General features: G+C 67.5%; 1 protein-coding gene across 2 annotated transcripts in view; it reads right to left on the bottom strand.

Moving 5' to 3' along the window:
- Positions 1 to 1,909: 1,909 nt before the first annotated feature.
- The window catches only part of SLC12A5 (solute carrier family 12 member 5), a 29,495-nt gene continuing 15,960 nt past the window's right edge, over positions 1,910 to 15,444 (bottom strand). Inside the window, exons 6-27 of one of the 2 annotated variants that reach the window (XM_075022643.1) lie at positions 14,404 to 14,534; positions 13,963 to 14,204; positions 13,672 to 13,883; positions 11,193 to 11,360; positions 10,059 to 10,157; positions 9,826 to 9,883; positions 8,920 to 9,094; positions 7,934 to 8,052; positions 7,515 to 7,613; positions 7,268 to 7,387; positions 6,980 to 7,084; positions 6,722 to 6,890; positions 5,666 to 5,861; positions 5,414 to 5,583; positions 5,203 to 5,334; positions 4,862 to 4,969; positions 4,564 to 4,686; positions 4,296 to 4,483; positions 3,952 to 3,966; positions 3,232 to 3,365; positions 2,602 to 2,712; positions 1,910 to 2,462 (exon numbers count right to left, since the gene is read on the bottom strand). In XM_075022643.1, the coding sequence (XP_074878744.1) occupies positions 2,621 to 2,712; positions 3,232 to 3,365; positions 3,952 to 3,966; positions 4,296 to 4,483; positions 4,564 to 4,686; positions 4,862 to 4,969; positions 5,203 to 5,334; positions 5,414 to 5,583; positions 5,666 to 5,861; positions 6,722 to 6,890; positions 6,980 to 7,084; positions 7,268 to 7,387; positions 7,515 to 7,613; positions 7,934 to 8,052; positions 8,920 to 9,094; positions 9,826 to 9,883; positions 10,059 to 10,157; positions 11,193 to 11,360; positions 13,672 to 13,883; positions 13,963 to 14,204; positions 14,404 to 14,534 (2,855 nt within the window). In that variant the 3' untranslated portion in view covers positions 1,910 to 2,462; positions 2,602 to 2,620. Of the gene's footprint in view, positions 2,713 to 3,231; positions 3,366 to 3,951; positions 3,967 to 4,295; positions 4,484 to 4,563; positions 4,687 to 4,861; positions 4,970 to 5,202; positions 5,335 to 5,413; positions 5,584 to 5,665; positions 5,862 to 6,721; positions 6,891 to 6,979; positions 7,085 to 7,267; positions 7,388 to 7,514; positions 7,614 to 7,933; positions 8,053 to 8,919; positions 9,095 to 9,825; positions 9,884 to 10,058; positions 10,158 to 11,192; positions 11,361 to 13,671; positions 13,884 to 13,962; positions 14,205 to 14,403; positions 14,535 to 15,444 lie in introns of both variants that reach the window. The other variant, XM_075022642.1, reaches the window with a different exon arrangement.

The raw sequence follows: 15,444 nt of genomic DNA, 5'->3' as shown, positions 1-15,444 counted from the left end.
GCAGCTGGGGCTTGGTTTTGGTCTGGGAGCGTGTCCAAGTAGTATCTTAAAGCAAAAAAAAAAAAAAAAAAAAAAAAGATATCAAACCACCTACTGCTTTTTATCCAAGCAGCCCCAAATAGCTTCAGCCTGGACCTGGAGCAGAGGAGTTCTGCAGAAGGAGCGGAGACTGGAGTCGTCCAGTGCAGAGACTTTCCTGCTCTCAGGCAGGCAGGAGCCGAGGGCTGCAGCCGCTCTCAGCGGGCAGGAGGGACGGGCAGGCAGGGGGCTGGACGCTGGGACCAGCCAGGGCTGCCTGTGCCGGGCAGGAGGCAGCTGCTGCCAGGCCACCCGTGGGGATGCTGCGGCAGCACCCGCTGCTTCTGCGCCGGCCGGGAGGCTGCGGGTCGCGGGGCACCTGCTGCGGTGCCGGGCGGCATTGGGGAGCGGTTTGGGGGGGCCGAGGAGGCGAGTGCTTCAGCGCGGGGGCTCAGCTCTGGCCAGGGGACAAAGCGCTGCCGCTTCGGGCCGGGCTGGAGCAAAGCAGCCAGCACTGCCGGGAGAGGGCAACTCTTAGCAGGCTGCACTTCGAGTGGAAGCTCAAATCTGCTGTGAAACAAGTTCAGAAAAGTCTGTGACTTCTTTTCCCTGAAAACTCTTAAGAAGCTAAATTGAGAAGAGAATGAACCTGCGACCTGGCCCTTTCCCAGGGGCTGCCGGTGGCCGGGGAAGGCTGCAGCCTCCACCACCGCTCCAGAGCGCTTGGTGCGACGGATGGGCGCCCGTTTTGTGCAGGAGCAGCCCGTCTCGGCTCTCCGTCCCCACGGCCTGGTGCTAGCAGAGCCCTGCATCTCTCAGAATAGATATAGATCTCTATATATAGACTTCATCTGGTTCTATTAACATAAATATGATCACTTTAAAAATACACGTACTGTATTATGTACACTATGTACATGGGGCCGGGGCGGGCGCCGGCGGGCGCCCTGGCTGCCCTCGGCACCGCTTCCTGCGTGGTTCCTGGAACCGTTCACATTTGTTAAAAGCGCCTCAGTTTCTCTGTCATGAGAGATGCTGGGGGGGGGGGGCAGGGGCCGACGACGGGGAGAGGGGCGACCCTGCAGCTGCTGCCAAAGGTAAGACGTGTTTGAATTGTCCTGGTGCGCCCCGCTGCCTGCTGCGGCATGGGCCGGCGGGAGGGGACAGGCTTCGGGCTGCAGCGGCCGCGTGGCCGGTGCCTTGGGCCGCCCTGGCCAGCCGGGTGAGAGAGTGCCGTGATGCCGGGGGACGGTGGGACCCCTACAGCCACCCCTCGCTGCGGGGTCTGGCCCTGTCAGACCAGGCAAACGGACTTTGCATATGTTAAAACTACGCACGGATCCGGACTTTCCTACAGCCCCACGGCAGCGTCTGCCACTGCCTGGGGCTGGGGCCAGGTTAGCAGCGAAGCCCTGGGGAGCAGCGGGGAGCACAGCGGAGCGTGGGGGGGACCCGGACGCACGTGCAGGTGCGGGAACCAGCCGGGCTGGCCGGTGCCGGGGGCCTGAGAGTCCCCGGTGCCCCCCGGTGCGGTGTGGCGGGGGAGCGGGGGCAGTGCCGGGCTGGGACGGGATTCCTCTGCACCCGGGACAAGAGGAGGTGCTGGGACCTCGGGGGGTCAGCGGCACCCACGCGGCTCCAGCGGCCGGAGAGCGGCTCCGGCTCACGCTGTACCGCGGCGGGGCCTCTGCTCGGCTCCTGCCATCGCAGCTCCACGCCTCGACCGCAGCGCGAGCACCGGGAGAGCACCAGGGCAGAGAGAGCCTGGAGCCGGCGGGGAGGGGGACAGGGAGCACCCCCCACCCACCCCAGGCCAAGGCTCGCGCTGTCACGGGATTGCTGCGCTCCAGCGCCCGACCCCCCGCGGCCGCCCCCCACCCTCTGCCCCCTCCAAACCATCACGCTGCATCTCCGCAAGCTTGGCCCACGGCCTCCAGAGACGGGCTGCGCCCCGGCAGCGGCGAGGTGGGGCCGTCCAGGCCCATCCTGGCGAGGGGTGGCCGGGGAGGGGGGTCAGCGCCGGGGGAGGCAGCCCCCGATGCCGCTGGAGGTGGGGAGAGGAGCGTCCGGCGAGGGAAGCGTGCTGGTGGCCTCTCTCTTCTCCCAGCGCCTCCGCGGGGAAGCAGGGCACGGGTGGCGGGCGGTCATAGGGCACGGGGCGCGGGCGCGTCCAGCCGAGCTCCGCGCAGGGGTAGCGGCACGGCGGGGCCGGGTGTCCGTCTCGGCACAGCCACCCTCCCGCCCGGCCGGGGGCTGCAAGCGGCAGTGCTGGGGCTGGCGGCGGGGCTGGCCCTGCCAGGGACGGGCGGTGGCGGCAGCGCTGGGCTCTGGTGCTCAGTCCGCGGTACACTGTATATATTTATATATAAACAAGGACAGCAGTGCTGTGATGTTGCAATGAGGAACAGCTGCTCTGGTGCTGGATGCTCCCGGAAGTTCTGGTGCTGCAGTTCGAATGGAGAGATCAGGGGCACGGCCAAAGCCAGGCGAAGTTTCTGCGCACCGGCTGCCATCAGGCCTTCCCTCCTCCCCTCCAGGAGCACGGTGCAAAGGGGTGGCGGGGCTCTCAGCGTGCAGACAAACCTCTCTGGCGCGCCGCGTTTCAGGAGTAGATGGTGATGACCTCCCGGCCCCCACCACGCACCAGGAGCACTCGGTCCAGGTGCTCCGTCAGCACCTCCAGGAACTCCATGTCTGCATGGCCGTCAAGGAGGACCACCGCCACGACGGAGCAGGGGGACAGCCCCGGGCCATCCCTGCCCGGCCCCGCGCCTGGGGAGCTGAACCCACGGCACCGACACCCCCGCACCGGAGCTGGGAGCTGGTGGGGTCACTCCCAAGCCGAGGGGACGGGAGAGCCCACCCGCCCTGGCTTCGCATGACAGGCACCGTGGCTGAGCCCGTCCCAGCAGACAGCCAAGCCCCGCAGAGCTCTGCCCGTGCCCCCCACGATGTGCCATCACGCTCACGCGTTCAGGTGCAATGTCACGTGCCCCCCACCCGTCCCGCATGCGTCAGCTCTGCCGGACAGGCAGGCTGGTGCCAGCGATGGCTGTGGGACCCAGCTGGGGGAAGGAGGTGGGGGGGGGGGTCCGGGCTCAGGTGCTAAACTGATGCCTCTTGGTACTCGCCTGCAAGATCCACCAGCTCTGGGGGAACCGCAGCCCCCCGCTGCAGAGAGGGGTCTTGGTGGCGGCCCTCTGGGAAGGATACAGTTCTCATCCCCTTTCCGGTTGCGGGGAGGCCCCGGCATGTTCAGCAGGACCAGCTTGGCGTCCTGGGACTTCTTGACGATCACCTCGTTGAGCTTCACGGCCGTGTGCATCCTCCGCACGTTGGACTGGTTCCTGGGGGCGACAGCACGTGTGGGCACAGGGACGGGCACAGCCGCCCTCCGGTGCCACACCAGACCCAAGGGACCACGGGGAGGGCTGGCCTCCTGCCCCAGAGGGGTCCGGGGCTGGGCTGCGGCATGAGCTCGGGGTGCAGCAAGCTTTGCCTGGCATGGCCGCTGGCAACTCTGAGCCTGCACCGGCAGCCGTGAGCTGCAGAGCCATGCACGGTGCCCACGGGCAGTGGCAAACCACGGCTGCTCGGGGCCGAGCCGTGCGGGAGCGAGCAGGAGCAGACGGTGCGAGTGTCACCGCAGGCGCCCGAGCCCAGGCTGCCAGGAAGCTGCCGGCAGCGTAACGGGGCAGACGGGGAGCACGCGGCACGGGCACCGCGCGGCGTCTGCGCAGGGGTTGGCAGCCACAGCCCCCGCGTGCCGCCCGGGCGAGCCGTCTAGCACTGCGCCAGCAGCAGCTGTCGCGGCACACCGAGCCGCCCTTGTGCGTTGGGGGCAGCCCCGATGGCTCCGGGCGTGTTGCCCCGCAAGGGGTGACCCAGCTCCCCCCACCCTGGGACCCGGCACCCAGCCAAACCCAGACTTACAGGTTCTCCCACTCCCTGCCAGGAGCACGATGGGGCCAGGGGGGAGAAAGAAAGAGAGAGAAAAAGAAGAGGTGAGTGCCGGCTGTGCACCCCGAGCCCCCACAGCGCATGCTGCCCTATCCCTCGCCGACGCAGGTCTGCACGGGGAACCCCCACTCCACCTCCCACCCAGCCCTTCCCCAGGGGCAAGCTCAGGGCACCCGGGCTGCTGGAGCCCCTTCTCAGAGCAAGGACCAAACTGGTGCTGCCAGGGCCCTGCCTGCACCCAGCTGGCCGGGGCGGGCAGGGATGGCTGGGGATGTGGGGCATGGGTGGGAACTGGGTGGCAGCATGTGGGGCCGTACGGCTTCATGTTGAAGAAGTCCTTGATGCCCTCAGGGCTGACAGGGCTCTTGCTCTTGTTCTTCTCGGCGACAGATTTCTCCTTGGTCCAGGTGAGATGCACCTTCTCAGGTGCCGTCTCCACCTCGTCACCAGGGGACTGGGAGCTGCTGGAGAAGGTGGTGGCGTTTTTGTCATGGATGAGCTGGACCTGCAGAGAGGAGAGGGGGACGGTGGGCAGGGGCCGGGGCCAGCCGCCTGCCTGGGCCCCATCCCGGCGCAGCCCCTCACCTCCTCCTCTGGCTTCTCCTCGCCATCCCCCACTTGCTCCTCGGGGACACTTAGGCGCAGGCGCGTGTTGGCTGGGTTCTTGCGCCGGATGGAGCCACGGGACTCGTCCGTGATGCTCTGGATCTGTGTGGGACAGGGTCAGCCAGGGGACCGGGGCACAAGAGGGCTTGGCTGGGCAGACCCCAGCCTGCAGCCCCGGCTCCTCAGCAGGATGAGTCCATAGAGCTGTGGGGCTGCTTGGTCAGCAGCACAGCCACCATGGGGGCTGGATCCTACCCAGACTGTCCTGCGGCCTCACCTCCCGCTCCCGCTCATTCTTGGTGAGGTGCATTTGCTTGAGGATCTGGGAGCGCTGCTCCATCACCAGCGTCTTCTCGTAGGTGTAGGCGGAGATGTCGCTCTCGTGCTGTGGGGGGAACCGTGGGGCAGGGTGAGCTGCACGCACTGCTCCCAGCCTGGCCCTCCATGTCTCGGTGGACCTATGTGTCCCTGTGGTTCTGTGTCCTGCTGTGGAGCTGCGTGTCCCCACCATGGTGCTGCGTCCCCCCCAATGGTGCTGTGTCCCCTGTAGCAGGGCCTGTCTGGCTCTCCCATGCGCAGCATCCCAGACTGCGGCACGTGCCCCATCCCAGCACTCACCATCTCCACCACCTCCACCTCCGCGGTGATGCGCAGGTGGTACAGGAAGGTTGTCAGGTCCTTCTTCATCTGGATGCTGTTGTCGTCCATCTGCGCCACCGTGAAGATACGCATCTTGCACTTGCGCCAGACCTGCGAGGGAGGAAGGCATGGGCACGGCTCGCTGGGGTCAGCCGCGGACCCCTGCCCCACACTGCGGGGCCCGAGCTACCTTGTGGTGCCGCAGGAGGAAGGGCAGCAGCATGAGCATCCCCCCATCGTGGACGATCCACCAGACGTCGATGTGGCCCTCCGAGAACCGCTCCTGGTTGCCCGGGAACATGGCGACATTCTTGGCCACCAGCAAGGCCAGGTGCCCAGCCGTGGTCTCTCGCACCAGCTCTGGGAGGGGAAGGGCCACGTCAGCCGGGATGGCTCACAGCCCCCCCCCAACCCAGCAGCATCCGCCCTCCGCGGTGCCTACCGATGAAGTTCCTCCAGGTCTGGTGGTCCTCCTTCTGGCGCCAGCTGCGGGGCCAGCCCACCAGCACCGTGTTGTGCTGCAGCCCCCCCAGCCCGCTGGACTGGATGAGGTGGGACATGCCGTCCCGCAGGTTGGAGGAGATCACCACCTGGCAAAAGCCCTTCACCTTCTCCGCTTCCATCAGGCGGCGGATGGACTAGTGGGAGAGAGAGGGAGGTCAGAGATCGCAAGCACGGCAGCCGCCAGCCCTGGCAGTGGCACCCTGGCCAGGCAGGGTGCAGGGTGCGGGGTCCGGGTACAGGGTGCAGATTGTGGGGTGCAGGTCCCCACAGGGCGCTCAGGTCTCTGTGCCCCACGGCAGGCCGGGAGCTCCAGGCTGGGGGGGCTGAGGCCCGACGGTGAGCGGAGCTGGCGCGCGGCTCTGTGCCATGCCGAGTGGAGGGTGTCCCTGTGCCAGGGCTCTGACGGGCGGCGGAGCAGCAATTAGAGTTATTTACTTAGAGAAATTATAACATGTCTGCATGGGAGAGAAACTGTTTGCTTCCGAGGGCTTAATCTCATTAACACGCTGCCCGGCTGGCGCGGAGGTGAGGGAGGGTGGGGAGCGCTCCTTCTCCAGCGGGGAAAGGCTCCTGTCTCCCACCCTGCCTGGCACTGGGGCCGTGGGGAGGGTTGGGTGGCAGCGGCTGCAGGGGCTGCAGGGGAGCTGAGGGGCTGCTCAGCCCAGCAGCCCCTGGCCAGGCACTGTGCTGTGCCATGCCGTGCCAAGCCCTGCAGCAGCTGGCCAAGACTGGGACCAGTGCCCGGCTTGTGCCTCTGGCATCTGGGGAGGGGGGGCAGGGGTCCGGAGGTCCCTGCGATGCTCTGAACACCAGTGAAGCATGGAGTCTTCAGGCTCTGCCTGGTGCCACCCCACTGCTCTCCTGGCCAGCTGAAGGCACCAGCCCCGTCCACGGGGCAGAAATGCCCCTGGGCTCCTGGGGACGGCCGTGGGCACCCACAGCTGGCAGATCCCAGCCCGGCGCGGTCAGCGGCCCCGGCGCAGGAAGCTCTCACCTCCTCTGCCCTCTGCGCCTGCGGGTGGTTGTCCAGGAAGGTCCCTTCCAGCACGGAGGCCACGATGGTGAGCCCCTTGCCAGCCTTGAGCTGCGACGTGAAGGACAGGAGCTGCGGGTGCACCACGTTCTGCTCCTGGTCCCCGCGGACCAGCACCAGCAGCTGCGGCCTGGAAGGACAGTCCTGCAGTCAGCGCCCGCGCCCCGGCCAGCCCCCCCCGGCCCCCCCCGGTCCCCCCGGTCCCCAGCCTGGCCTCACCTCCAGTTCTTGGTGTGTGGGGGCCCCTCCTCTAGCCGCAGCAGGGCGTAGCGGGCTGCGCTCAGGGACAGCCCCCGGATCCCGTCACCCCACTCCTTCTCCGCCCTGTGGGAACCAGCAGCTTGTCAGGGATGCCCATGGCTCTGACCACGGAGCACCACGCTGGCACCCCGGAGCATCCCAGGACGAGCAGCCCAGCGGAGCTCAGCAGCCCACGCCGAGGGGCTGAGGCACCGAGGGGCGGCTGTCAGCGCTGGCCAAGGTCTGCGGCACTGCGGCCACCCTTACCCGCGGTACTCGATGTATTTGTAGATGAGGCCAGCGATCAGCATGGCGACCAACGCATAGTACCAGGAGCAGATGAACATCAGCGCTAAGCAGAGGCTCATGCCCAGGAAGGACAGGGTCCTGCGGAGGGCCCGGCACTGTCAGTGCACCCTGGCCCCCGCAGCGCTACCGGGGTCCCCGGCCCGGGGTGGCGGGGGGGGGTGGCAGGACACCGCGCCGCGTCTGTTCCCATCCCGTCCTGGCTCACCAGTGGTAGTAGCGGAAGCGGGGCCGCCAGTTGGGCGTCCGCAGCAGGGTCTGCACCGCACATGCCAGGTTGACGAACATGTAGCACATGAGGAAAAACCTGCAGGAGAGAGCGTGAGGCTGAGCCGGGCGTGCCGGGCTGGACTGCGGCTGCAGCGGGGCCCCGCCGCACCTCCCAGCCCCGGGGCGGCTAGCGCAGGCGCAGGCACTGCCGATGGACCGGGGAGCCGGGGTCGTGGAGCAACAGGGTCCCAGCGCTGGCCGAGGAGGGGCCCTGGGCTCCCTGTGGGGCTCCCCTCTTCCCAGGTGTCCCCCCCCGGGGAGCAGAGACCCCCACACGCCACCCGCTTGGCCAGGATGAGGGGGCGCGGGCCCGTCTGCCGCTCGCGAAGGTGCGGGTGGACAGAGCATGCTGCCTACATGGAGAGGATGGGAGCCACCTCGTCCAGGGAGGCGATCAGGATGCCGATCTCGCAGATGCAGGCTGTGAGCAGCAGGGCCCACGTTGGCTCCCCGTTGGCTTTGCCGTGGCCAAAGACCTGGGAGCGAGGAAGGGAGAGGGACTCGGTAGGGCTCCGCAACACCGGCACCATGCAGCCCTGGGCAAGGGTCCTCGGCACAGCCCGACGGGGCCGGACCCTCCTGGGACCACACAAGCACCGCCACGAGCTGGGGCGCATCCCGAGCCAGGTCCCATCGGGGGAACGATCCCGGGACTGGCGGGGCTGGCTCCCACTGCCGGTACAGCCCCCTTCCCGGCAGACCCTGCAGCCCTCCCTGCACCCAGAGCAGCTCTTGTCCCCTTGGGACCCCCACCCAGTAAGGGGGCCCAGCTCAGCCTGGCCACAGCCAGCGTGGAGTCGGGCACCCGGTGCCCAGGATGGACACGCTGCGGGTGGACAGCAGCCCCTCCTGCAGCTGCGGGGACATGGCGGGGGTCTGGGCACGAGGAGGGGGGCCAGGGGTGTGTGTCTGGATGCATTAGAGGGTGCGGGCAGCATCAGCCAGCGAGAGCTCGGGCTGGGGCTGGCAGGGTGAAGGAGGAAGGATAAAATTAGCCCGCTCTTCCCTGGGGGGGAGCTGTCGGGTTGGATTTGGAGAGATGAGGTTGTGAGAACGCGTCTTCAGAGAGCAGATAAAATATGAAGCGGCACGGCAGCAGGGGGAGGGGATCCTGACCTTTCCCGGCACTCTCTTCCCACCGACACCGCAGCCAAACTCCCCCCAAGACAGCCCGGCACAACGCCGGCACAACGCCGGTGCCAGCGGGACGTGGACAGGGCAGCCGGGCTGCTCTGGCAGGCGGCGGTGCTGGGAGGAGGCAGCGCGGGTGTCTGCCGGCCTCCCACGCTGGTGGGAGCCGTGGGCGCTCAGGGCCGGCAGTGCTGGGCTCAGGGGATGCTTACCCTGAGGAAGGGCACGATCCCGTCCCTGGAGATGGCTTGCAGGAGGCGGGGGGCTCCGGTGAGGCTCTGCAGACCGGCCCCACACGTGGAGAAGAAGGAGCCGATGACAATGACCCACGGGGATGGCCACGCCAGGGTGCCAACCACCAGGTTCCCGTTGACGGCTTCACCAAACCTGCGGCGCACGAGCATCACCTGTGGCTCTGTCCCGTGGCTGAGCCCCAAGAGCGCCAGCGCTGCGGTGGCACAACCCAGCCCCCCGGGCAGGTCTGCCACCGAGGGACACCACCAGGGAAGGGGGTGTGTGTGAAAGGACCGGGGAAGGACCCTGCCGCGGCTGCTGACAGCCCCCCACCACCCACAGGGGGTGAGCAAGGGAATGGGGTCTCAGGTAGGTGGGCGTCTGTCCCCATCCCCCTGCCTGTGACTGTGGCAGGGGACGAGGGAGAGGTGTGGGTCGGGGGCTCCCCATCCCCTGTGCTGGGAGGAGACCGATTAAGGCCGCGTGTGGTTGGATCCTGTTTGTGCTGGTGCTGGCGACCCAGAAGTGTCACCTGCCGCGTGCAGCGAGCTGGGCTGCCCCAGATACGCAGGCAGCCCTGCCTGTTGACAAACAAGCGCGCTGCCTGCAGCCCTGGAGCGGGAGGAAGGTCTGCGGATGTGCAGCAAAACATGGCCAGGGCACACACAAGCCCCAAAAGCCCCCCCACCCTGGCACTCTCACCCCAGGAGCCCCACAGACCCTTCAGTGCCACCCCATCCGCCCAGTGTGTCCTGGCTGCAGCCCGCCCCTCACACCCCCACCTCCCCCTGGGGCTGCCCCTGCCCCAGACCATTCCTGGGAGCTGCTCCTGGGGGCTGCCGGGCTCCCCCCACATCTGCCCTGCATGGCCCCGGGACACTCACTTGTCACGCAGGACGACCCCCTCAATGCACGCCCCAAAGAGGACGACGGAGCTGATATCTGCCAGGCGGTCAAGGAGAACCAGGAGGACACAGAGTGCCTGCCCGCCCCCCGCCAGTGGCGTGCCGGGACCCCCATCCCAGCTCGGCAAGGCACCTGAGCAGATTGGCCCCGCAGAGCAAGCCCACCCACCCTCAGCCCCGTGGCCCAGGCTCAGGCGAGCCCTGGAGGATACAGACCGCAGAGGTGGTGGCGATGGCCAGGATGGTGCCCGTGGGGATGGACTTCTGGGCGTCCCGCAGGTCTCCAGAGCGGTTGGAGCCAGCCATGATGCCTGGGGAAAGAGGGGACAGTGTCACGGTAGGCAGAGTCGCAGCCCTTGCCCGTCCAAGCCGGCAGAACGGCTCATGCTGGGCGCCATGCGAGCCCTAGGCATGGCAAGGCAGCGGCTCAGCGGTGTGCCAGGATGGGGAGCGGGCACACAGCTGGCAGTGGAGCAGGCACTGCCACGGCCTGGGGCCCCCAGCCCACTCCCCTGTCTCCCCAGCACTTCCCCCCCACCCCCGAGCCACTGACTGAGGCCATTCAAGGATTAGGCTCAAAACACGCTTAAGTGACTTGTCTCATTAGCCTTTAATTAGCTCAAGTAGGGACGGTGACTGCAGCAGTGACCGGGACAGGGTCCAGCCCCGGCGCTGCTCTGGGAAGGCAGGAGGCCAGGCTGGGACACGACTCGGCAGGTTCGGCACGGTCGGAGGGACGACCCGCACTCCTGCTGTGGCAGCGGCTGGGGCGGCCGTCCCACTGAGCCCGGCAGCGCAGGACCCCGCAGCCAGGACACGGCCACCTGTAGCTCAGCCCCGTCACTGAGGGGCTTTTTTCTGCACCACGCAAAAAACAGGACCTGCCAGTAAGTGGGCCCTGGGTGGGAGGGCGGCAGGGTCCGCGCGCCGAGCGGCGTTGCGGAGCCCGTCCGGCTGCTGAGACCCCCGCAGCGATCGCCATGCCTGGGACAGCCCCGGGGGTCCCACTGGCTCCGGCACCAGCGGAGCAGCAGACGGGACCCGGCGGCTGCACCCCGCACCGGCTCTGCAGCGGGACTGGGGCGGGGAGGGGGGGCTCATCCGCCCCCGGGGAGCTATAAATACCGGAGCCGCGGGACGTCAGCGCAGCGCCGAGCGGCACCGTCAGATCTGGAGCGCGGGTGGCCGCGTGGGAGGCGCGGGCGGCGATCCACCCCCACGCCGCCGACGCCGACGCACCCGGCGCGGGGGGCAGGCGCACGTGGGGCTCCGCGGGAGCGCGCCCGGCGGCACGTGCGCCAGCCGGTGCCTCGCGGCACCCGAGCGGGGCCGGCGGCGGTTCCCACCTGTGACCGAGGGGAAGTAGATGCCGACGAGCAGGGTGAAGTAGGAGGTCATGTCGCTGAAGACGTAGGGCTGGTCCATGTCCACCGGGGTGTCGGGGGGGCTCACCGACGGCAGCCCCCGCTTCTCCACGATCACGCCCTTGGTCAGGTACGAGCTCCAGAGGTTCTCTGGGAGGAGGCGGGAGGCCGGGCAGCGCGGCCGGCATGAGGAGGTGCCAGGGAGCCGCCCGCACCCGGCACGGCACCCTCCGGCCCCACAGCCCAAAGCGACGGAGCACCGGGGCGTCCAGCACTGCCTCTGCCCGCCCCGGCCTCGCTAAGCAGCCGGCATGGCCGGCAGCCAGGGCTGCTGGCATCTGGCGGGCGAGGGATGGGGCATCCCTGGCCTGTCACGGATGTGCAGAAACACCGGACTGGGGACAGGCCCGGCAGCGCGGGTGGGCGACCAGAGCAGGTCCGTCCTGCCGCTGGCATCGTCCCTGCAAGATACTGGAGCAGCTGACATGGGATTGCAGTAGCAAATAATTAAGAGGGTAATATAATTAATGCTGATCAACACAGGTTTAAGGAAAGTGGATCGTGTCAAAGTAACTTGATAATGTTTTTGATGGGATTACGAGTGCAGGGCTGATGTAACAGGCTTACTGTCCCTCCGCGTGCTGCCTTGGCCGCAGATCGCGGTGAGAAACTGGAGCAGCATAGAGCAGCCAGCGCCTGGGCATGGCGGGGAGAGGCTGACAGCCCTCGGTGCGGCATTGCGAAGGGGCTGCTGAGCGGGTCCAAAGAGGCCCCACAGGGACCAAGCCAGCCCTCAGCACCTGGCACTGAGCACCCCTCCCCGGCCACGCGACCTCCCCTGACCGCTCTCGGGTGACAGACGGGGCTGGCCCCCACCGACTCAGCCCTGCCCAACTCATCCTCCCAGAAAGGCATTTTTCTCCCCGCAGGGAGACCCAGTGCCTACAGCACAGCCAGCCCCAGCCACATTTGCCGGGGCCACGTGGTGACACCCCATCTCGAGACACTGCCAGCCTGGTCACCCTCGCCACCAGCTGCCCCAGAGCCAGCTGCTGGCTCTGCCCCGCACACCCCAGGTGCAGGAGCATTTGCTGTCTGCTGCCCTGACAAAGACTGGCCGGGCCAGGTGGGGGGTCCGTGTCCCCTCCCTGGCAGGACCGTTGCCAGCAGGAGCAGGCTGTACCCAGCAGCCAGGGACTCCTTATCTGCCCCACGAGACCTCAGCGTGGGATGCCATCGGGAGCCTCCCAAACACCCAGCAAACACGCTCCATCACATCGCCACGATGTGGCCTGGCAGACGTAGTGCCAGGCGCCACACAATTAGTGAAGCCTGAGCCCCCACACCTGGGTCTACACAGCTGGAGCGGTGCCGCAGCCGCTGTGGCGCAGTCTCAGCCTCGGCACCCGGTGGAGATGCAACCAGGGCTGCTCCCCCGGCAAGTGCTAGTCATGCCCGGCCACCCCAGCCTCTACCCTGCTCTGTGGGACCCGCCAGAGATGGAGCTGCAGCAAGCTCACTGCATGCACCCAGCGTGCTGCGAGGCCAGCACAGCCACTGTCCCGACACCCAGTCTGGCATCACAGGAGCGCCCGGCCCGGCTGCTGCACTGGGGAAGGGCTGATCCTGCTCACGGCTCCGCAGGCAGGGAACCCGACAGAGTGCTGCGCTCCTGAGCCCCAACACCCGGCCAGCCCGGCAGCGCCCAGAGCAGATCCTGCCGGCACAGCCCTGCGGAGCAGGGGTCTGCAAATGCCCTCTGAGCGTAGCACAGAGCATCGGCCTCTGCCACCCACTGCGGAGTGTGAGGACCTGGCAAATGTACCAGCAGCTCTGAAAAAAACAGGTCAAAAGTGGCTCCTCCCAGCAAATTCACGAGTTTTTCTGCGGCCCTGGCCACTCTCCCGGTGCGGCTGCGGCCACAGCAGCAAAGTGCCCCCAAGGGGCGATCACTCCTCATGAAACCTCAGATCAATACCAGCCTTTCCAAAGGCCAAGAGGAAGCAGAGGGAGGATTTACTCCTCCCCAGCCTTTGGGCATCCTTCAGAGCCATCCTGCTGTGGTCTGGCTGGCACAGACCGCACGCGGGCAGCCGCAGCACCCAGCTCAGTCGCACGGTGCAGGAGTCCATCCTGCTGCCCAGCATGGCGTGAGCCCAGCTCGCTGCACCCAAGGGCCAGAGCAGCCCACGGCAGGGATCGCCCGCGTGCCCCCTCACCTGGACCCGGCACTGCCCACCCAGCCCCACACCACCAGCCTGCCGTGTCCCACACGCACAATGGCCCCCTGTGGCACTGGCCCCTCCACCAGCCCTGCTGGCAGAGCTGCCCAGCAGGCACAGCCGTTGCCCCACCACAGCTCCCCTGGGGCTCATCCTGTGCCTCCGTCCCCATGCCCGCATCCCCACGCCTCCATTCCCGTTCCTCCGTCCCCGTGCATCTGTTCCCGTGCCGTGCTTACCTTGGATGAGGCCGCTGGCGGCGCCGGGGATGCCCTCGATCTCGGTCACGTTGTTCATGGTGAAGTACTCATCACAGGTGGCGTTGAGGAAGCGGGAGGTGCAGAAAAGCTCCCAGAGCTTGGAGCCCACCGTCTCGTTCCCCTCCACCACCATCTTGGTGCAGAGGTCGAAGCCATGGCGCGAGAGGGTCCTGTTGCCCAGGAGGCAGATCCTGGGGGGGGTAGGCAAACACTCAGCCGTGCGCCTGTGCACCCCAGCCCCGCTGCAGCCCCGTGGGACGCTGTACTCACGGGAAGCTTGGCGGGTCGAAGGCTGACTTGATGACACCAGCGTAGATGGCGAGGATGGAGAGGATGACACAGCCCAGGAAGACCAGGGCAAACTTGTTGACGTACTTGACCCCCACGAACACCACAGTGGCCATGCAGGTCAGCACGCAGGTGCCGTACACACGCATGTTGTTGAGCATCGCGGCCGCTTCCCCACTGGCATCCTCTGCCTTGAAGATGGCCATGGCTGGGAAGATGTAGGCCTGGGAGAGAGTCATAGCATCACTGTCTGGCTAACGGCCCCGTGGAGGGGACCCCAGGGAAGGGTCCCTCAGCCCCACTGCAAAGCCTCAGCTCCCTGATGGGTCACGAGGAGTGGGCAGCACAGGCAGGCAAGGGCAGAGCTGCCGCGCCAGGATCTGAGCCCTCAACACTGTGCAGGGGGAAGGACCAGGCACATACCAGCAGGATTTCGATGGTCCCCAGGATGTACATGGCGCCGGCAAAGGTGGTGCCCAGGTAGAAGCAGAGCCCCACAGCTCCACCAAACTCAGGTCCCAGGGAGCGCGAGATCATGTAGTAGGAGCCACCCGCTGCCAGAGAGAGCAAAAGTGGGTCCCGGCCAGACCTCAGCAGGACCCCCAGCCCTGCCAGGCATCCCTGAGGGCAGGATGGAGCTGGGGCAGCCCTGGACCCCGCTGCAGCACAGAGCAGGACGCAGTCTCCAGGGCCCCGGAGCAGCAGGAGCAACTGCACTGGCAAAGCCATTCCCCGGGAGCCCAGCAGTCAGGTGTGATGGCTGCAGGGACACACATCCCCTGGGATGCCAGACAGGTGCTGGAGCCCCAGGGACATGGGCCCTGCTCCGTCCTCCCAGAGGAGCCCTTAGAGCCGGGCTGCCAGGATCAATGGTCCCGCTGTGGCAGCAGGATGATAAATACCTTTAATTATGCTCTGTGCTGGGGCTGCCACTGCCGTGTCCAGCCCAGTGCACTAGCTGGGCTGGCACAGCTCGCCCGCTCACAGCTCCCCCGGGGCTCTGCAGGGTTGGGCATGCTCTGGGGGAGGCAGCCCAGGGGGACCCACACGGCCAGACCCCACCAGTGCCTCCCCAGGGGTAGAGACCGCACACAGCAGCGTCCTCGAGTCTGGCGCAGCTCGGGGAGGCCGGCGGGAGAGGCCACCCCACCGCCCAGCCCATGGCGCCCTGCTCCCCATCCTCCTGCCAGCATGTCTCCCTGGCTCCCGCGTGGCCTCGCCAGTCTGGCGGAGGGAGGAGCCGCGGCTGGCGGCTCTCGCTGCCATCTGCACCTTGCGGCTCTGGGGACGGGTGGCAGCTCCAGCTCCGCACTCCCCCCGGGCCATGGGGAACCCGCGCAGGCTGGTGGCAGAAGGCTGGGGAGCGGCTGGCGGTGACGTCCGCCCTCCCGAGCGCGGCGCAGGGCGGCTGCAGAGCTTGGCCGGCATGGCCCATGGAGTGGGACGGCCTTGGGGGATGCTCTC

Source organism: Buteo buteo, chromosome 2 (genome assembly GCF_964188355.1).
Source record: "Buteo buteo chromosome 2, bButBut1.hap1.1, whole genome shotgun sequence".
NCBI lineage: Eukaryota > Metazoa > Chordata > Aves > Accipitriformes > Accipitridae > Buteo > Buteo buteo.
This window is presented reverse-complemented; position numbering and strand designations above follow the sequence as displayed.